We start from the raw sequence: 22,976 nt of genomic DNA on the forward strand, positions 1-22,976 counted from the left end.
ATGTCTGTGGCCCATTACAAATAGGATAATAGTACTGGGCTCAGGAGCAAAGCCTTGCCTTGTGTGTGCTGGGCCTGAGTGTGATTCCTGGACAAAAGATGGCATGCTGGAGCCTGAAAAGTCCTGTCACACACATTGTCTTGTCTTGCTCTGTGCAAATTAAATGCTCATTTCCAATTTTCTATGAGATGGGTTTACTGGCACTTTGGAAATTTTACCTGTACATGTTGTTAGACCTAGCAGAAGCAGGACATAACAACTGAGTCGTGCTTCTATAATACTTTCTGTTCTGTTTATTTCTGCTCTCAGATCACTTTTGTTGCTTCTAAATCATGTGATTTATCCTTTTGTGCTCCGGTTTTCTGAAACTCCCTTTCTTCCTTCACCCAACTGTGTGATGTATACAGCTTACTGAAGAGGAAAGTGTTATATATGCACTTACAGTGTGTACAGCTTACTGTAGGGTGGGGTGTGTGTATGCACTTTGGTGAAGATTAGTCTGGAATCTTCTCCAATGGAAAAGCATCAAAGTGTACTTGGGTCATTTTAATTTGTCTTTGCTGTTGTTTTAAATGCTGTTTGATTTACTTCTTAGCTTTCCTACTTGGAGTATTCAAGAGGTAAGAATGAGCAACAACCAGAAATACTGTTTCAACCACCCATGTCATGAGAAGCTAAAACAAGAACACAGCTAAATCCAAGCTATGAATTTGCTCCTGACATCTCAACACAATGGTGTTGCTTTGTCAGCTCATTAGACAAACCAATCACAATAGAAGCACCAGAGACAAGACTCATATCCCTGTTGATGCCCCAAAGTTCTGATTTTATCCTCAATACATTTACAGGGACTTAATGAAATGTAACTAAAAAAATTGGAACACAACTGGAAATGTTTACTAAGTGTCATGGTATCTAAGTCCTTCAGAAATGAATGGAACGAGAAAAGACAGAAGTGCAGAAATATTACAGTTTTGTCTTTAACTATTCAAACTATAGCTAGTTAAGAGGCTGTCAACAGATGAGATGACATCATAGATCTGTGTGTGCCACCATTCCAAGTGATCACAACAATCCAATATTTTCAATTTCTGGGCTTTTATTTTAGACTTAAATTTTGAGCATATTGAATTTGCTATTACCACATGAATTTCATAATATTTTTCTCAAACCATAATTATAATCTTAATACAACCAAGCAGATTAAGAAAAATCTCCCCCAATAGAAACAAAGGTTTTGAATAGAACTAAGTAAGAATATTGGCGTTTATATGCAAAAAGAAAACCTACCTTATATATGGATTTTTAAACCACAGCTATTATATATACATTTTCATCGAACAATTCAATACCATCAATATTTGCATAAAGGCACCTGGTAGGCTAACCAGAGTTTCTTTAAACTGTAATTTCACATAAACTGCTTTTTTCAATAAATTTGGTCAGGTTTCCAAAGAGCCCGGAAGCAGCCTCCGCCTCTCCGTCCTCCTAGGGCAGCACCTGCCTAACTCCTTTAATATTAAATGCAATACGAAAACCTTTAAGAAACTTGGCTTCTCCACAATTCTTGTTGCAGTTGTCCAGCATCTGTATCAGTTGCTATTGAACTGATTATTTCCCTGTTTTACCTACTTCTATTCTTTTTTCTCCATATCAAACTGCTTGGAAAATAGCCTTTTTGTTTGTGATTTACAAAATTTTAAGGACTGAAATAGGTGTTCACCTGGTTCCTCCACAATGTTCCGTCATTCTATAATCTGGAAAGGGCTAAACTACAGTTTAGACCAAGTACTGTGACATCAGGCAAGAAATGTCCTTCATAGTCATATAAAGAGACATCAGCTCCAGTTCTCAGAATTATTCCTTTAATTAATGAGACATATTGTTATCATTCATATTGAACAAGCAGTTATCATTTGCAGATGTGAAAATCATGAGGAATCAACTCATTATTGATACTAAAAAAATTCGTTTGACAACATAATATGGCATGAGCATCAGATTTAACTGTGCTACTGCCCTTATTATCACAGCTTAGTTATTTTTCCTATCAAAGTGTGCTTAACTAGGATAGGAGGGGGGATCTTTAAATCATATAAAGGCTTGATGTGTAGCCCAGACGATTTACTAGAACAAGTTAATTCTAATACAGAGATTTCTTTTGAAAGTATTTGAAATACTTTTTTCAAAGGTATTTTAAAAATAAGAGGTGATAATCTTAATGGTAAATGACAATATTCCTTAGTATGCTAATCTTAGCTGCCTCAATAGAACTTTTTGCTCATGAATAAATCAATTAGGATTTTCCTCCCTGGGTATTTGTGTGGGAAACTTCATAAACAGCCTCCCCCCCCAGGCCTGCCTGGTAACCACATCATGATCCCAGGAACTTACGAATTGTTTATCTGTCGAAAGTGATGTGGCCCGTGACTGCGGAGGCTGAGAGGACAAGATCAACCTGGATTTTTCCAGCAAACCCTAAATATAATCACGTGTCCTTGAAGGAGCCAGGAAGTGTGATAACAGAGAGGAAGGTATGTGACCCTGGAGGCCAAAATTGAAACTTTTTAACTAGTAGTTAAGAAATGAGGGCAGCCCAGAAACTGGAAAAAAACAAAAAACAAAACAAACAAAAAATCAGACAAACAAACAAACAAACAAAAAACAGTGCCTCTCTAGGGCCTCCAAAAGGAAGCAGCTTCCCTAACATCTTGATTTTGGACCATTAAGTCTGACTTTGGAATTTTAACCTCCAGAACTGTAAGGAAGTAAATTTGTGTTGGTACTAGGTACTAAAGTAACTTGTTATAGCATCTGTGATTTGAGGAAAAACTACACACTAGCTGGTTTGTGGAGTTTCATTTTGAAGTACCCCTAATAAAATAATTTCTCACTGATTATTTGGAAAATAATATTCTTTGTTTTAAGAAATTGTTGAATATGTGCACAGCTTCAATGAGAGGCATCAAATGCTAGAGGATATATCTTTTCATTTATCAAGCTGAAGAGAAACATTACTAATTTGAATGTTTGAGAACCAAAGCTGTTGAAATACAAAATGCAAGAATCTTGCAGAAATCAGCTGCTAGATTTATTAATCTACCTGAAAGAAAAAGCAGGAAAAAAAACAAAAATCAAAATATAAAATCTTTCATTTTGCTAAAGTTTATGATGCTATATTTTGAATTTGTCCATATTAGTAATATACCTACTGTTTGCTAATGACTTACTTAGTTCATTAAGTCACTACCTATAACAACAAAGCATGTAGTTGTCCTTAGATATCAGAATTAATACCTTTATTCTTCTGAGCCTGTAAAAGAGCTCAGGGTCCAATTCTGCCTCCCTGACTGACTAGAAAAAGAATATTAAAAATGAAAAAGAAGAACAATAAAAAGAAAAGATTCCTCAACACAATTTACATTTAAAGATGAACTTAGAATTTCCTTCCATTTTGCCAAATAGCCCAATCATATATCTCAGGTGTCTGTCTGTCCAATAAATATTTAGGTGGTTATTTAGAAAGTTGGTTTTTATTCTGAGTGCTGTAAGTATCCACATGATCTTGGTGGGTGTCCTGATTTTTAAGGAGTACTTATCAGCCTGTGAAGGGCCAAGTGAGGTACATGCAGCACAGTCAATGAAATAATTTATAGACAGACATCGAAACACTTCTGGAGGATGCACATAGTACGGGCTTGGGCGTGTGGAGAGTGAAGGAATTGTTAATTTAGAGAAACAACTGTGATCTGTGCAGCATGGGGAATGGTTACTGAGGGGTCATCCTCACACAGTCTTTCTTGTGCTCAGAAATGCTTTCCTAGGTTTCTTTGGGCTTTGAGTTTAAGGATTTTCTAAAAAGTATTGTCCTGTAGATTCTTTACAAAGTTGCTCTCCAGAACAGTAACAGACTGAACACAATTCACTTCCTTTGCTTGGATCATGAAAGCAGCTACTCAGGGTTATTTGGACACCATTTCCATATGGTTTTTCAGAGTGAACATAACATGGCACACTTTTAATGCTGTTGTTTTCAAATGGGAATCAAAGCAAAAGAAAAACAAAGCAAAATCTTTGAAACTTCAGATCTTTGAATGTTCTTTCATACAGTCTGATCACGTTTACAGGTGTGTTCCAAAGGAGATGGTGGACAACATCAGTATCAGCACTATGTCACATAGCAACTTCCTCATATTCGATAACAGTTCATACACCATGTCCCGCTTCACCAAAATTTACTCAAATTTCCACAGTTTCCCTTAGCAAGCTGAAGCTCACTCTTCATTTGTCAATGTGCATAAAAGCTGCTTATAGCATAGCATGGGGTAAGCTATTTCTTAAGCAATTAAATGGTTTGAGTCATCTATTTTGTCCTGGATTGCTATCTGTAGTTAACAGCATCGCTTATAAATGGTCATAGTAAATTCAGCATGAAAGAGAATATTACAGAAAAGACAGCAGCAGAAGCATTAGCATTATCTAATATTTATATATGTTATCAACAGAACACAGCAGTGAAACATTTAAATGCATATCAATGGGTACCATGTCTAAAAATTACTATCATACCTATTTAGTGTAGTGGATATTTTTCTTAAAGAGTGCTTGCTGTAACTAGAACAGCATAATATGTGATTTAGTACAGTTAATTCTTATTGATTAAATAATGTATTTATGTACGGAAGATAGTGAAAGGAGACAGGTAATTTTTTTTCCTTTTTTTTTTCTTTTTCTGCTTCATTGTGATCCCAGATTTAACACTTAAATGAAGATTCCAAAGGATCATGACACGTTGTTATTTAACTGAAATGGGCATCGACATATTCGAAAGACAGTGATGCTACTGGCCTATGACTCAGCTGGAGTCAGAGTCCAAAACTGTGCCCCTCATTTGCAGTCATGGTGATGACTCAAAGTTCAGAGAATTGCCCACAGTTATGCTTATCCTTTACAAGTCGTCTGTAAAGCAAAATGGGATAGAAAAGAACAACCAATGCAATTGCTAAATACTTTTTTTTTACAAGAGGTGCAAAAACAGTCATGTCTAACATTAAACTGCCATTTACAGTAGTTTTTTTTTTTTTGTACACCTGCAAAGACTTCGGTAATGACGGGGAAGTGCTCAAGGCAAATGGTCTCCAAGTAGATATTTACACGATATCAAATCAAATGTACCGCAGACACCGAGAAAATTACCTTACGTTATTATGAAATCGAACAAACATGATATAGCTTCCTCATACAGAAAACCCGTAGGACCCCATCCCAAGCCTAAGTAAAAAATGAATTCCTAGTTCCCTCTGCCCGTTCACCCGCCATCTTCCTGTTACAAAGAATGAATGTCTAGGTTACTCCCACCCACCCTCAAATAAAGTGCGCAGTCCATGGCAGACCATAGAATAATGCAACAGGAAAGCCCCCTTTTGTATTATTATTTAAAAAACAAAATACAAACAACAAAAATAAAACAAAGTTTGAAGAGAATTCGGGGATTCTCTCCATCTTGGGAAAAAAAAAAGAGGCGAAGCACGGGGTGCCCTGCTTGACTGTCCCTTGTTTTAGTACACGTAGCCTTCGTTGTAGGGGTGGGGGTTGCAGCAGCCTCCTTCCGGCATGTAGGCCATGCTCTCATCAAAGTGAGACAGAGGCACCGTGTCCTCCTCGTTGATGTGGCGTTCCATGTCCGTCTTCAGCAGTGGGCGCTGGTTATCCGGAAAGGCCATGGAGAAAAGAGCTTCAGGGTCACAGACGAATTTGTAGACGTATCTCTCTCCAGCCACCTGAGAATATCACGGAAAAGCCCAGTGTCACCGTCCCCACATGGGTAGGGGAAGAGAGAAACAAACATGCGTTAATACATCGGCAGGGATGGAGGGCAAAAGAAAACATTTGACTAAATAACACGCACTTTCATGGGAAAACGTCTTTACTTGGTGAAATAAGCCACGGTTCAATCAGGGGAAACACAAAATGTTGCCCTTGAGTAATAATTAATTTACTCCACAAGTAGCTAGGAAACTCGGCAGTTTGCTTTTTTTTTTTTTTCTTTTTAACATAAAGGTGTGCTTACACTATCATTTGGGAAAGAAAAATCAACCATGCAATGCAAGCAATTCACACTGAAGTTTTTGTTTCAATGGTAACATCTATGCTTTTGAAAAGGTCTTTAAGCTTTATCTTCCCCTATTATATTTCTACTACTTGCAAGTTTTAAAAGGAAAATGTGCTTTATTCCTAAATAAGACGACAGTAGTCATCACTAATTCCCAAGATGCACTGCTTCGTTCCCCTTCATCTTTCCCCTGGCACTGTGCATTCCCATCCAAGGAAACCCCAAAGACACATAGCCTTATTTAAATGAAGGATAGGGCAAGAGGACGTTATCCTGAGCACATCACTTTTTACAATGAAGGCAAGATACATTAGACGAAGCTTAAGGATGTGTGTAAAGTGTCAAATTGAAGCAAGAGGCGTAAAAAAAAGTGAAAGGAATCTAAAATACACACTGGGAAGGGAGGAAATGAGAAGAGGAAATGTGACAACTGCCTGAAATAAAGGAGACGCAGCACAGTCTGTAGGGAAGGACGTGCCCCAAGCTTAAGTTCTGAAGAGTAATGCTTCTGTAGAAAATGATAAACAATTGAAGGAGACAAATGTACCTGCCATTAATAGACAATGCTGAGGAACTCAAGACCCAGGGCTGCGACGGGAAGCAAAGGCAATTCCTCGTGCTAACTCTGCTCTGTGCGTATGTGTGTGTGTGTGTGTGTGTGTGTGTAGGGGTATGTGTGTGTGTGTGTGCGTGTGTGTGTGTGTGTGTGTAGGGGTATGTGTGTGTGTATGCGTGTGTGTGTGTAGGGGTATGTGTGTGTGCGTGCGTGTGTGTGCGTGTGTGTGTGTGTGTGCGTGTGTGTGTGTGTGCGTGTGTGTGTGTGTAGGGGTATGTGTGTTTGTGTGTAGGGGTGTGTGTGTGTGTGTGTGTGTGTGTAGGGGTGTGTGTGTTTGTGTCTCACAATTTCAGAAAGCTGAAAAGAACTGAATGTCTCATGTTTCTGTGTCTAAAGGTCTTGCTAGCTGATTTGTGACATGGGGAAACAGTGTGCTCACAGTTTATAAACTCTCTGTACATGTTTGGGAGAGAAGGGAGGACTGCCAAGGATCTCTCTGCAGCTCCGGACTCAGATTTAGAATATTTGCTGCCCCGAATTTAAGTAAAAGGAACCATACTAGAGTCCAAATAATCTGGACATCCAGAGGTTTGAAAGAGCCAACACTGAGCAATGTTTATGAATCTGGACGTGTTTCTTAAACTGCCCTTTGGTTCCTCGTCGTGTGAAATGGAGACAGGAAGGGCTGCTTGGAAAGCCAGCTGCGATACGTAGAGGGAAGTCCCTAGCGCAGCGCAAAGCAAATGGAGGCATACAGCTTAACTCTTTTCCTTTAGTCCTCATTCCAGAAAGAAAAAAAGTGAACTAGTGAAATGACTGCAAAACCTGAAAACCAGGCAGTATCAGACAAAAGCTGAAAGGTAGGAAAGCTTAGATTTCTTGCCATTTCTCTTTAGTTTTCAAAGTATTTTCAGGAAATAAAATTAAAACAAATGCTATAGGAGTGCAAAAAATAATTGTTTGTCTTGGGTACTGGCCCTGACATTTTGTCTGACATTGAGGTTGTCTTTATTTAGAAGCAACATAATAAATGAAAAACATTTCATCATGAGGAATTTAAATGCATAAGGGCAATTGAAATTATAAAATCTCCTAGGGAGTTTTGTCATATATGTTTCTAGTTTTCTCCAAATAAACATTGCTTTACATGCTACTACTGTATCTGTCGCACTGTTAGATACTGCTGAGTTTAGAGAGGCTGACAGACATACAGAGTAAACGATGCCTTCCTTTGTTAGGGATACAGCCACAGTGTAAGAAATCCCAAATATTAGGTAAAACTTATGCAACAGTGAGATGAAAAAACACAGGAATTTTGTGGAGGGATGTATCAGAAGTAACCAGGGAGAAGGGTATCTTGTAAAGCCTAGACAGATATTTAACTTACATTTCAACTTTGAGAATGTCAAGGTAGCTCAGCAGCTTAAGGCACTTGCCTCCAAGTCTGGAAACCTGAGTTCAATCCCTCAGGCCCAGTTAGTGGGAAGCCAGACCTGGGTATGGCAAGCTGTCATTCTGACTTACATACACACATATACTGAAGGTACACATACACACAAACACATACTAATAAATATAACATTTCTTTCAAAATCTGGAGGAAATGAAATGGGGGTATATTTGACCCAATCAAAGTTTATCTGTGTATGAATATTAAATAAAATCTCAAAGGTAAAAGGTAAAGCAAAAAGAAACAAACATAATTATATAATGCAGAACACAAACGTTACTACATTAGTATACATTTTTCTAGGTATTGCTAAATTTTTGACTAGATGTGCAGATTTTTTTCTATGCAGTACAGCAAGCATTTTTCTAACACTTCTTATTTCTGTTTCAGAACTACTGAAATTAATCATTTAAAATGTTTTACTTGTATTAACCCATTTGCTTAATTGTATCTTAATTCTCCAGGCTTCTAATTGAATTACTCTTTACATCCATCACAAATGTCTAATTGAAGTTTTAAGCCAATGAACAAATATCATCACACAAACTTGGAATGTAATTCCCCATTACATATTTTTATGTGATGAGAAGGGGAAACATAGAATTCTTCTGAATAAATTGTGCTACAATTTACTTAACCATCAGAAGTATCCACACAGTAACAGGCAATGAAAAAGGCAGAATACTCTGGAAAGAACTCCCATAGGAGTTATGAGTGGGAAGCAGGGAAATGGTTGTATGTGTATGAAGATGAAAAGTACTTGCTGACATGGCAAGGAACCCTGGCTGGTTACTACCTACATGCAGAGTCCAAGCTCTGCGTGCTTGCATGGTAAACGACCTGCCTTCCTCATGCCAAGCAGTGAAAGGTCTGCCCTGTCAAGTGGCCACAGGAAGCTGCCGTGCCTAGATAAGCAGTAAACCACCCAAGGCTGAAGGAAATAACAACAGATACCCAAGTGTTTTATCCTTATGCATTCATTTATTCATGGTCTCCTTTATAAATGTCATTTTTTAGTACATTTTATCTTCATCCATGTTTTTGGATTTTGCACAAAACAACTTTTGAATATTAAAAGAAGCTCATATGAATTAAAAGAAATTGAACTTTGGTCTGCCAACCAAATATGATGAAACATTCATTTCAAGCAAGTGGTTTGGGATATTAAACTGTCAAGTGATAAGACCAGGCAAGATATGGAGCAAGAAAAAAGGTGTTGTTTTTTTGGCTTTTTTTTTCCGATAAGAACAAGTGATGCCTGAGTGTTTTAAGAATCAGAACAAGAAAAAGAAAAATACAGGTATTTCAAAAATGCATGATTGTGGGGCACACTAAAAGTAACAGATTCTAGTGACGTGTAGGTCTAGAATGATACTGAAATAACTTTTGTTATTTGGTAGATACTGCCATACGTTTATCTCGAGTGAGTGTCTATGACCTTTCAACAGACTTGTGATGCTCCAAACAGGAGTCAAGCATCTACTAACACATGTGAAAGTCTGTCTGGAGCAAGGCAGTGATAATGTGATTTTAGTACTGACCAGTGGTGGGCACATCACAGTGAGTTCAAATGTAATATCACCTCACCTTCTGCATGATTCCCTTCTCATAGTAATAGCGGAGAGAACGACTAAGTTTGTCGTAGTTCATAGCAGGCCTGTTCTTCTGAATGCCCCAACGCCGGGCCACCTGCCACAAACAAGAATCACATTGCTAGTGTGCAGTCTTTGTCAGTTACACCATTAAGTATTAGTGGCTTAAGCACACACACACACACACACACACACACACACTCACAAGTTTATCAATGTATGCCTTCTAAACCCACCAAAAAACCTCCAAATCTAGGACATAAGTAAAGCAGCAATGGATTTTGTGATCTGAATTTCCTGTGTCCTGGTTTAAACCAGGCTTGCAGTCTTCTTTCTTAAAGGTCACAATAGAATTCTTTGTCACCATTGTTTCAAATAGAAATTAAATGGGAATAAGGGAATGTGTTTACATCAGGAAAGAACAGGCTGCAATTGACCAAAGCAAGGCAGATTTTCCTTTCTGCACTACACAGGCAATCTTTTCCTTCCTGAACTTTCAGACAGACATTCCAAAAGAAGAACTGCTTAATGACTACTTTTGTAAAGGTGTTTTATTGCATTTGTGGCAAATAATAGGGGAAAAAAAGAAAGACCCTGCTCAGATTGTGCAGAAGAAAGGACAACTGGTGGGTTGTCAACTGAGGAAACAGTGTGCCGATTAATAAGCTGAACTACAAATAATTGTTGTTGCCCAAAGCGGTCTCTGAAGAAAGTTAGAGCCAACAGCAAACTGGAAAATTACACTCATTTAGGAAACATTGATTGGATACTATAAATAAGGTGGAAGTGGAAAAGTCACCATGTATATGAACTTTTTTTTTTTTAAAGCACAATGTCCAGTGTTGTTTAGTAAAGGTCTGAGAAGGGTTTACTGGGTGACCCTGTGGAGCACGGGGGTCTGGCTAAGGCAGAGCCCTCCAGCAGAGCCTTGGAAGCAACTCCTCAGTGATACCCTTCCTCTCACCATCACACTGGGCTGATGCAGGCATACAGAGGGAGGTGACGTCATGGACTCATTAACTCCTCTCCTTGGTAGGCTGAGGAGAAACCATGCACAGCCTAAGCAAGGCCAGGAGAGCATCTCTACCAGAGCATGACCTTTCGTTTCCATGAAATTCTGAGTTGTTCTGTCCCACAAAGTAACTCCTCAAAGTCATCTATCTGCTCCTCTCCTCTTCATTAGCAACAACCTATCTGTTGTCCTCCCAACCCGTCCCCTTTAACAATAATCCTTACTATTTTCTCTGTCACTAATTGGTATTCCTGGAATACAAACATGATGATCTTTGATCACACAGGTTGGTATACTATTTCATGAGCAAAGTGACTTGATGGGGCCAGGACAACTATCTAGCTAGCAGTCATGCTGGTGGATGGAGTCATACTTGAACTACGACACCGACTCTCAGGATAAATGTCGCGATGCCACTCGCTAGACTCTTTCTGCTGCTTCCTAACACTGTAAACTCTCATGTGAAATTACTTCGCTAGACCAGCATTGGAAGCATTGACCTCACCTTTGAGACTTCATGTTGGCAATTGTGCCTTAGCTCTGAGTTATGCTGTGTATATTATTGGTGGTACTTATGGAGATCAAGTGGCCTGTCTTAACTTTTGGGTAACCTGAAAGTTATTTATGCTTCTTGTTAATTTTAGAGCCTTTTTGGCCACAAGTATAGGCATATTGTTTTCTTCTTTAACTTTGTGTCAGTTGTGAGACAGAATAACTCTAAGGGCATACTTTTTAAAGCCTAGGGTAATAATCCACAGTGCTGAGAATTAATTTGACATTATAGGAACCAAACTCTTACAACCTTCTTTTATAGTATTTCTAACTATCAAGTGATGTCCAGAGATGCCTTTGGTGCCTTACAGTTTGTTGCATTTTAATTTTGAAGTGCACTCTGGTATAATTCTAGGAAAAGACTCACTTGTAAATGAATGTTTTAGTCATTTGATGCTTACTAACACTTTCCACTTTCCCCGAGATTCCCATGCAGTATAGTTGTATCTCTATTGAGCCACTGACATCCTCTGTTATTTAAAAAACAAAATCTTTTTGGTGTGGGTGTTTGAACTCAAGGCTCTGTGTGTGCCAGGGAAGCACCGTATCGGTAACATATATCATCCAACCCACCAACTTTGGAAGGTGATGCTTGGCTATGGGATACCAATCCCAGAATCAGGCTCTGGCAGTCTGACGTTGTGGTATCCGTCTAGCTTGAGCATCAAGACGGTGACAGGGAGCCCTGCAGGTTTCTTTCTGTGTTAAGGAATGTTTTCCGTAAGATGACTGATTAATTTGGAAGTGATATACCATTATCTCAGATACTTGAGGGAGAGAGAGCCGTGTTTGCTAATGTTATCCTAGCACACTGAGTCGATAAGCAGGACAGATTCCGAAGTTCACTCAACATGCTAAACCAAGAGATGAAACATGAGGAAATAAAACCTGTGAGCAGTACCACATGGTGCTTCCAAGACATCATTCATGGATTGTGGTGGTCAACACTGAAAGGTCTGTTACGTACAAGAGGGTAAGAGAGGCCCTGTGGGCCACACAGATGAAAATCATTCACAGATCCTTTCCAAAGAAGAGATTGGAAAAGATAACCCAGTCATTGTCTGATGGATGTGAGTGTAAGTGTGAGATAAGCTTGGCAGCAATCAGAAACAGGCTATTTCATTTTTTTATTTTGTGTGTGTGTGTGTGTGTGTGTGTGTGTGTGCGCGTGTGTGTGCATGCACATGCACTTGTGTGCGCATGTGCATGGAAGAGGCTGATGACAGTGTCTTCCTCAATTACCCTTGACCTCATCTTTTGATGCAATGTGCTGACCCAGCTAGGCTAGCTGGCCAGTGTGTCCCGAGGGTCTTGCTGTGCCTGCCTCCAGAGCACTGGGGTTAAAGGTGTATGGTGCCATACCTGGCTTTTATCGTGGCTCCTGAGAACAGAGACAAAATCTCCACACTTGTGCAGAAGCACATTATTCACTGAGCTGTCTTCCTGGGCCCCAAGGCCTGGATGTTGAACAAAAGCTTAGGAGACACGTCACACCTATTGCACAACTCCCACTGAGCTAGTTACCATGTGGAAATAGTCAGCCAACTGAATTACTGGGTCTTGCTTATGACTTTATGCACCTGTGACAGCAGAGTTATTGAAAGGTCAACTGCATGAGACAGATGTGATTGCCTGTCTTTCTCGCATTTAAGCTGATCACAAAAATTCAGAATGACGGCACTAGCTGGCCAGCTAGCCAGATCTTCCACTCTTTTTATTCAGACTCAAACGTCTAAACGCCATGGGTTGTTGTACAAAGTACTTCATCACTTGGAGAATGTGGGCTCTTCTGAGTGGTTCACTGTTACTGACATCATTCAGCAATGTCTCCCATCCTAACAAATCTGACAAAAGCAAAACGTCTGTTTCTGCTCAGTTTATTTTAATCACAGGTGGAGGGAAATGGCTGTTTAACTGACACAAATCCCTGTTGCACTTCCCCAGTCCAAGTCTTTTGGGTTATTAAAATCTCCCATGAAGGGGGAGCACACATTCCCCCGTCATGGTAATGGACTCTGTGATCATTCTGCTACGTGTCTTTAGTTTCTGCGGCCTACACCATATTTTTGTGGCTCTTCATTTCTTACATTATTTTGGTACATATACAGAAGACCAAAGTTTCTTTATAGCCAAATGGAGCTTTAAATACACTACAGAACTTAAATACCCAAACACTTAGCAATGGTAATTCCTGCTTTTGAGTCCTCTGTGTGTTGTTTGGTGTGAGGCCAGGACTCGACCACAAAACGAGTCCTCTGAACAGATGCAAACTATTGTAAACTGGGAGAGACCATTGCAGTCAATGGTAAAGACCATGAAACAATTAATAATTTTACATTGTTTTGACCTACTTTCAAATTTAAAATATGTCTATATAGGTTCAAAATTTTGTGTACACCTCTCTAGCATATTAACCAAGTCTGTTTATATTACAGGACATTTTGATTTCCTATTTAAAGTCTACTAGACTAACCTCTTCAGGCTCAATCAGTTTGAATTCCATGCCTCGTCCAGTCCAGGCAATGAAATGAGAATTTGAAGGGTCGTCCAGAAGAGCTACCAAAAACTGCCAAAGCTGAAGTGATCCTCGCCTCTGGTACGTGGGTCCTTCCCGGTACATTCCTGGCTCTTGCTTAATGTCCCCTAAATTTAAAATATAAACTATTGTCAGCAGTATTATGTCATTTGTATAAAATTTACACTAAATCAACCATGAAAATTGTTAAACACAATCACTTCATGGATTTTGTAACAGTACCAATAAATGAAGATTTAAAATAATCAAATGACTATGCAAACCAGCAATCTACAGAAACCTGTAGACAGCATTAACATTATTTATTCTCATTAATATAAATACACACCAGTAGGAGTAAATTCATAAACATCATTTACTTATAAAAACCTAATACAATTGTCTGTCTTGCTTTCATATCTTTAAAACCCGTGGTACCTAATCATACTTGTTCAAATCGGCTCCATTACTGTTATTTCTTTCTCTCTCAGAGGATGTAATCAGCCTCAAGCTCTGTGCATTTTACTTGTTTAAATTAATTTCTACAAACTGTAATTTGTAAATGCCTTATTGTACCCACATATGACAAACTACTGAAAATCCGAGAGCACAAATTTCAAGATAAATTTAGTAATACCATAAAGCCTGAGTGACCTACACTTTCAAAAAATTGGGAAATTCATGAGGACTCTGCAGCGTTATCGTCTGACCTAACGTGCCTTCCTCTGGAAACCACTGTTTTTCACTGGGCAACAAAGGAAACAATGTTTTTGATGAATACAACTTGCCTGCATCTTGTTCATTAAATTGAGTTTTTAGTATTTTGTTGTGTTGTGTTTTTCGAGACAGGGTTTCTCTGGGTAGCCCTGGCCATCCTAGAATTCATTTTGTAAACCAGGCTGATCAGATACTAAAAGATCTGCCTGCCTCTGCCACCTGAGTACTGGGACTAAATGTGGTCTACAGTGCCTGGCTTGTTGGTCTTTCTTTTAAAAGGGCAACTTAAGCATGAATGTACATACATTCCTTTAAACTAGATGGCCCAGAGACCTAGGGTAGAACCAAATACAATTAACCAAAAAGAAAAAAGAAAAAAACAGACAGACAAAAAAAATAGAAAGAAAGAAAAGTAATGATCCCTAAAGATATTCTGTTATACTCATAGATCAGTGTCTAATCCAATACACATCAGAAAGGCTTCCTCCAGGAGCCGATGAGAGCAGATACAGGGTCCCACGCGCATTATGCCTAGTTCAGGGAACCTGTGGGAGCCAGAGGGTTCCTACAGGACACCAGGAGAACTCAGTCCACAGAATCAACTAGGCAGGGCTCTCGGGGGCTGAGACTGAAAGAGCAACCATGGAGCCTGTGTGGGTATGGCCTGTATTCTCTGAATACAAGCTGTGAATGTTTAGCTTGGGGATTTTTGTTGGACTCCTAACAGTGAGAGGGGTGTCTGTGACTATTGCCTGCTCTTGGGACTCTTTTGCTCCTACTGGGCTTCTCCAGTCTTGACGGGAGAATATGTGCTTAGTCTTATTGCATCTTGTTATGCCATGCTTGGCTGATATCTTCTGAAGTAAGGGAAATGGAGGAGCAGTGGGACTGGGTGGGGAGGACTGGGAGGTATAGACGGAGGGAAGTCTGCAGTCCAGATGTATTGTACGAGAGGATAATTAATAATTCAAAAAGTATGTATACCAGAGCATTTTATGAAATACATTTTTTACCAAAAAGATATGTGACCTCCATTTACCTGGCATAAAAAAGGCATAAAAATTTAATATGAGTAAATGTGTCAATAATGCTTTTGCTATATAACTGTTTGGACTTTTCAAAACCAAACACTAAACTAGAACATTTGGTGTTGCAACCACTAATCATTTTCTTCTAACCCTAGCGATGCATCTCAAAACTATGTGGGCCTGCCTCCAATTCATACTGCCTGGCTACTACATACAGATCAATCAGATCTCTTCTTTGTTGAAGAAACAATTCAGGCAGAATACAGCCAAGTAACTTTATTCACACTAAAGTGTGAACTGCAAAATAAACTAAATCACAAGCTTTCCAGTAGTCAGTAAGTAGAAATGCACCTAATCACATGATCAGAAAAAAGCAACTCTTCAACAGCAACACAAACACATACAATTATTCAGTCAATAGTAACTAAAAAAATCAGGAAGGGCATTTTTTGTCTTTAGCCAGGCAATATAGGAGTGTTTCTTCATGTTGATTTCAAAGTCATTTTTATTTACCTCTGATTATTCCTTCTATTATTTCCAGTGCCCCCCCATGGAAGCAAGTGCAATCATGCAGACAGAGTGAAACCTTATGAAATGTAGTTTCTATGGTGTTGAAGTCCATAAATGTTATTTACTCAATTAACTACATGTAAAAAATCCTCTTTGCTTTTCTTTTTGTTCTCTAATGCTTAAAAATGCAAGACACTTTCATAGATATAATGAAGTATTTAAAGTCAAAGAAAGCAAACTAGGACAGTCAGATGCCAGCATTTTACTTTGCCCATAGTTTTAAGATAATTTCCCTCCTTATATACCCTTACTAATTTTAAGATTATTTAAAATGTAGAGCTTACAATAAATGAAATGAATTCTAAAATGCAAGTTTTAAGCTCTAAGTCAACACAAAACGTGGAATTTTAAGAACTATCCGGAGATGCTAATAAGGGTAGTTAATACAACTCACATTTCTGAAACAGAAGTGTAAGCACTAATATAGAAGAAAACCGGAAAATTCATTCCCTATGGGGGTTCAACTCCATGACCTTTAATAAATTTAGCTACCTTCAGGGAAGCTAAAAAAATATGTTTTTCCTAAAATGTACCATCCTTTCCAAAAACTACAAGAGCACCAAGAAGCTTGGCAGTTAAGCCCTCAAGTAACTAATTATAGGAGACTGAACAGTAATCTGAGCATACACTTTGCTGTTTAAATAATGACAATTAAAAACTCCGAGAGAGCGCCCAAGTCATTACAGCCAAGATCCCCAAAGTTTTTGCAATCAACTAATCAGAGGGCCCCTGCTCATTTCCTGTTTGACAATCAAAGCAGGAAATATGGAGACCACTCCGAAGAACCAGTAAATGAATTAACCATTCACTTTTCCTCCAAGCTTCCTTGTAAATGTCAGCCTTTGCCATCACGCATGTCAAGAGAAGAAGACTCTATCTAGTTTGATGCTCTTTTCTAATATCTGGGACCCTTTCACTGCACTAGCGAGAGATGTTTAAAAGGTAATGCTTTCCTTACTTCCTTTTAAGCAATTACGACATAATGCTACATTAGCAATGTACATCTTCCTTGGTGGGGGTGTAGGGGGCAAGCAATCAGAAAACTCAATGGGCAGTTATGTTGTTCTTGTCCTCCATAATGCATCTTTTCATGAACAATAAAAAGAAAGGGAGCTGCATTAGTCATCAGTGCATCCACAGTAGCATGCTTTCTGCTCTGTTTTGTTAATTACAGGATCAGCTTTCAGTAAATCTCAAATAACAAGCCTCATGTGCTCAGCAGGGCAATGGAAAGATGCCTTGCTCTACAGAAAGCACAGCAACATTGTCGTTCTCCTGTTCTCCTGCCACGTCTCCAAAAAAAAAAAAAAAAAAAAAAACCTCTTATGGAACCAAAGAGAAGAGAGAAACTAAGGGAGGGGGAGCAAAGAGAACGTTCAGTAAGCTCACTAGTCCTTAGTGCGGGAAAAAGGATGCACACAGAATCCTCTAAGTGTAAATGTCAACTGCTTCTAGAAAAGGAAAATGTGTTCTGCACTCTTAAAAGTCAAACAATGAACCTGAGAGAAACCCACCATCGAACTTCTCCGGGACAACACATGTGTCATCATAGAACTGCCTGGGGCCCTTTTCAAACATGCAGCCTGTTGGGGGAGAGCAGGACATGGTTATTAATGATAGAATGTGAAATTAGGCTCTCAGTTTCCACGTCTACCAAATGGGAATGAGAGTACTAGAGCTGTCGTAAGGGCTGAGTAGCTTTTGTGCACTCCAGTTTAGAAGGGCACCGCAGTGGGGTGATGTATCAGCAGTAGAGACATGCTGTCCCAACCACAGACCTTGCCAAAATGATGGCAGACCTAGGCTTCATAATGCACCGTTTCATTTTCTGGTATCTTTTTTATTTCATTATTCAAAACAAGGACAACAAAGGGAATTTCTGGTATTGTCCTTGATTTCTGGTGTTGTCCTGGCACTCAGAAACTGATTTAGTTTACCCTTTACTTTCCTGTAGAAGTGTCTTGGAAAGATAATCTTCTCACTTTAAAGTCATCTTTATTATACACGGTATATGCTCTGTGCACACAGCACAGCACGGGCCTGAAGGCTGGAGGAAAACTGGCAGAAGTGGGCTCTCTCTTTCTGCCGTGGACTCATGGACTGAGATAAGCTTTCCCTAGCCTGGGTAGCAAGCGCCTCCACTCACTGAGTCATCTGACTCACCGAGCCCTCCCCATCGTTAATCGCCAATAGAGGACGAAAGGGGTGTTATTGCTGTTTTTGTTTTGTGCCATAACATAACTCGGCTCACAGGAGAAGTAAAAATACACTGATACTCTTAGTAATCATTTTCTCTCTCCCATACACTTGATTTCACCTAATTGTCACCTTTAATTATGGGATGAGAGTTCATACAATCTAAACATAGCTTTCCTTCTCAAATACAATGCACTTTTCGGTAGGCTGGTAATATTAATAAAACCAGCAAAAGTAATTATATCATTGGTGAAAAGCTTTTGCTCTGAAGTATTCAAGATTTACTGTCTTCTGCTGTCACTTAAACATCTATTAACATCATTCACACACCATCATGGATACTAATCCTAACTGAAAAGGTTCTATCTAAGGCAATTTTACTGAAGAAACATATTGTTTAAGTCACAGTTCCAGCAATCCTTCAGGAGATAATATCCACATAAAGTCATTTCTTTTCTATTACTTTGCAGATGTCAAAAATCTATTAGTGCAGAGAGTTCCACCTGATATAATAACTCCTCTACACAGCTTATGTCAATCTGTTCTTAATAATGACTTTTCCAAAAGGTACAAAACCCAGGACATTGAAAGGCAAAATCATTCTACCATGTTTCACTAAAGCTGTGACTTTGGTTTATAAGGTCACCGCTGAATTATTCTTCAAGCTCTATGCCTGTAGAGTGGAGTAAGGTACATAACCTGAAAGTAATTTCTAGTTAAAAAGATTGTCAGGTGCTGGCAGAAAAGAACACAGCTATTTTTGTGGACAAGACTTACATTAACACCAAATACAAGCTACCAAGATATCAAAGACTAACCATTCATTTTCAAAAGGTAGCGTGTGGTTTGTGTTTATTTTGCCTTGCTAGGGACTGACTCCAAGGCCTTGAGCATACTGGACAAGCACTAAGCCACTGATCATCCCCAGTCCCCAAAGGATAATTTTTAAAATAGTGTTTGAGGAACATAAATACGATTTCCCAAAGCACACAAGGAATGAATAAGACAATCCAAATTTGGAATGTGTGATTGTTTTTAATGTTATTTATAAGGAATTTTTTTAAGAATGAAGAACTTAACTTCTGTTCTGCTTGGATGAGCCAGGAAGCCTTCTTGCCTCATATAAATGGAGTGGCAGCTAGGCACTTCTGAAAAAGAAAAAACAAACAACATTTGTCAAAGAAAGGCAGGTTAGAAGGGCAGGACAGGTAGAAGGTAGATAGAAACGCACCGAAACGTCAAGCATCCAGAGAAGCAAGTCTGTCAGCGTCAGCACATACTGAACATTGTCAGTGGGGCCTTCAAGAAGGGAGACTCCCTTCAATAGGCAGGTGAGCATAGTTTTACCAACTCCACATTGCTGAAGTTCAGTAATATCTCACAGATGTCATACCAGTGTGTTTAAGGGCAGGTGTAATTCATTTATATACCCCACATTATTCTGTCTACGCACACAGCAAAACTCAAAGACTCAGTTATGGGTGACTTCAAAAGTACTAGACAGAAATTACTGAGAAATGATAGAATAATTAAATCTCACATGTTATCTTGAGCCTTTTAAGATTTTTAGCTGTCTCTCTTAGATAACAGCATATCTGACTTTTCATTTTTATTAAGAGTATAGATCATGTTCAAGACTAACAATGAAACAGTACGAAATAAACAGTTTCATGATGTCTGTGCTAAGAAAAAGACAGCCCCACCCCCAAGGCCCAGAGATCTGGAAGAGAAAACAAACACTCGACTCACACAGTGCTGATTGAGAACTGAACACGTTCAATGACTTTGACATGGAAAAACCAAGTAAACATGGGCCAGGAGACATGTGATTTCAATTCAAGCCCATATTACTGTGTAAGCACTTACGTTTGAATAAACTTGCTTTTTGACCTGTACTTATATAAAATAAAGGGTTGAGAGATGTTCCCTGATACCTGTTACAGTTCTCCAGTTCACTGCTGCTGAGGGTATACTCACCCAGAAACCAGAGACCTATGCATGGCAAGCCCCAACATTAAAGGCCTTTCTGTATGTTGGGAGTCCCTTGTGAGCCCTACCTAATACCTATTTTTGTACTCATTCTTATCTATTTTTCTTAAAACGAGTTCTTCAAAATACAAGTTTCAGATCTCCCAATCTGAGGCCTACCCTTTAATGTATAAACACCTGATCAAGTCAATTGTGTATGGTTTTCTGTTTTTTTTCTTTTTCTTTTAGCAACATTAATAAATAAAAAAAGGAAATGTGCACCACAAAAGCAATGCTTAAGACAAAAATAAAATCCATCCTTCCCAATGCTTGCCACTCAAGTATACCACCCTTAAAGGATGAGTCTCAAGGCCCAGCCTCTCCAGACCCACCCATCTACACACTCATTTTAACAAGAGGTAAACAATACCCTATACTGACAGCCTGGTTAATCCTTTGGTCTAGAATTTCCCATTTTCAAAGTCAGTATTTTTGCTTGTTTATTTGTACGGTCTGATGACAAGTGATAGTTTTTCTGGCCTAATGATTAACATCAACAAAAATATGAGCAATTTTAACATAAAAATATTTAATCCATGTGGTTTTAAGCTAAAATGTTTCACCAGTAAGCCATAATTTTAACAACATTTTAAAAGTATGGTTTTGGTGGTACATGCCTATTGTCCAAATATTCGAGAGGCTAGGGAAGAAATTTTGTGAATTTGAGACCATTCTGCGTCACACAGAGAGACTCTCTCAACACAAAACAAAGCCAGGGGTGTAAGAGGCTGGACATACAGTTCAGCAGTAGAACCCTTGCATAGCACGAATGGGTCCTACATACAATCCTCAGCATCCGAGAGATAAAAATTAAATACTTACGTGAAATAAAAGTTCATAGGAAAGCATAGTTTATGTGGTGAAGACACTGAAAAACTTGCAGATACACACTTTTCTATAACATGGTTTTTACAATTTATTATTATATAATGTATAATACTGAGTCTATGAAGGCAAAGGGACTCTTTCCCTGACAGTATTGATAACAGGCCAAATAGTTAGCAATCCACTTTATTCCAACTTTAACCTAATGATGAGCCATCAAATTAATTTTTAATGTTACTCTGATTTATTGCCAGGCAGAAGGTCCCTCAAAACAGCTGGTCCTACAAGGGCCAGTGTTAATGACTGCAGTCGGGGCAACAGCTGCTCAGAGCTAAGCATTTTGCTGTACTGATGTTGATACCATGCCACAAAAATACTCTTAGTGACTGCTGCACACCTGGAGTACGGCTGTAAGAACAGCTGGCAGGCTCTGAGGCAGCTAGAGGAAAAGACAGAGGCTGAAATCTATTACATGCAAATGTGACTGGGCGTGCTATCCAGCCCAGGGGGGAGAAAAAGAGGAAACACAAACATTTCTGAGGAATCCAGTATCCAAGGCTGAAGGACACTTAAAGAATATTCTAACGTGGTGTAAAATTAGTGTAATCCTGGAAATCTAGACATAGTGTCAGACACACTTTATGCAAAATTTGTCTAATTCTCCTCATCTAGAAAAGCAGCTGGTGTTTCTATTACTGCTCTTACACTGTATTGTTCTTCAAAAATTCTAGGTCTACGTAGATATTTAAAATAGATGGTTCTAAAATTTATTTAAAAAGTCAGCGGCATATCATAAGGCTCAGGCCAGAATTTTCATTACAGTTTTCATAAAGACCAATGTGTGATTTACATTTTTAAGAAGACAATGGGTGGCAATTTATGCAGAGAATTGTGCTTTTCAAATCCTGCCATTTATTACACAAGAGTAAATAAAATTAGCAACTAGATTTTAAAGGCAAGGCCTTGGCTAGCATTTTTAAATCCAGTCTGCCCTTTAAATGGGTGCCATTTATATAGTCTAGAGAAGCCAGAAAAAAATCAAATAAAAGAAAAAGCTAGGAGGTTTATTCACATAGAATAACTGAAGTCATGTTATTCTAAAGTGATATCAGTTAATTTATGACTATCAGAGTGGGTCAGACTCTAATCAGATTGTAGAAACATTTCCAAAGTGATTATTCAATCAAATGACTAACATGGTTAATTAGGGGCCGTAAACATTGCTCTGAAGTTCATCAAAGTAATGACTTGCCCAGAAAAATTACTGCTAATTAAATTGCCTGCTGCTTTCATTTCTACCTTATCTAATAAAAAAAGTCCAACTGGTGAGACTTGGCATTCCATTTGAACTTTAGCTAAATGTTCAATGAGGATCCAGGCTGGACTTAGTGGTGGCTTCAAAGGACAATGTTTGGTGACAGAGAATGGAGGTGTCGCTGGGCAGGGTCTTCCACTTCCCTATGGAAGGAAGGACAATGCAATAGCAGCCACTCACTGTAGCCTGACCTATGCAAACATACTAGTATGGAAAGACACTTACACTATCCGCTGGTTAAAATTTTAGGATGACCAGCTCAGCATGGTGACTGCCAAGAACCACTTTGCCACCTAGTAGGCACAAGTTCAAGTCTAAGGTCTCTCGTTTAATGGAAGTGTAGCTGTTGCCAGGTTGACAGCTTTTTCCTCAACCTTCTCATCTGGAAAATGGGAATTCTTGTGATACTTTTATAAGTGATGCTAAGAGGACCATAATGATGCATGTAATATTTCCACTAGTATATACAAGAAGAATTATATATTTCAATAATTTACTTATATACATT

General features: G+C 38.8%; 1 protein-coding gene across 7 annotated transcripts in view; it reads right to left on the minus strand.

Moving 5' to 3' along the window:
- Nucleotides 1-1,081: 1,081 nt before the first annotated feature.
- The window catches only part of Etv1 (ETS variant transcription factor 1), an 89,698-nt gene continuing 67,803 nt past the window's right edge, over nt 1,082-22,976 (minus strand). For all 7 annotated transcript variants that reach the window (XM_040743215.1, XM_040743213.1, XM_040743214.1 and 4 more), the window contains 5 exons: nt 19,380-19,448; nt 17,619-17,687; nt 13,748-13,917; nt 9,706-9,807; nt 1,082-5,780 (listed from right to left, as the gene is read on the minus strand). In XM_040743215.1, coding sequence (XP_040599149.1) covers nt 5,559-5,780; nt 9,706-9,807; nt 13,748-13,917; nt 17,619-17,687; nt 19,380-19,448 — 632 coding nt within the window. In that variant the 3' untranslated portion in view covers nt 1,082-5,558. The remainder of the gene's footprint in view (nt 5,781-9,705; nt 9,808-13,747; nt 13,918-17,618; nt 17,688-19,379; nt 19,449-22,976) is intronic.

This window comes from Mesocricetus auratus, unplaced genomic scaffold (assembly GCF_017639785.1).
Source record: "Mesocricetus auratus isolate SY011 unplaced genomic scaffold, BCM_Maur_2.0 Super-Scaffold_15014, whole genome shotgun sequence".
In the NCBI taxonomy this organism is placed as follows: domain Eukaryota; kingdom Metazoa; phylum Chordata; class Mammalia; order Rodentia; family Cricetidae; genus Mesocricetus; species Mesocricetus auratus.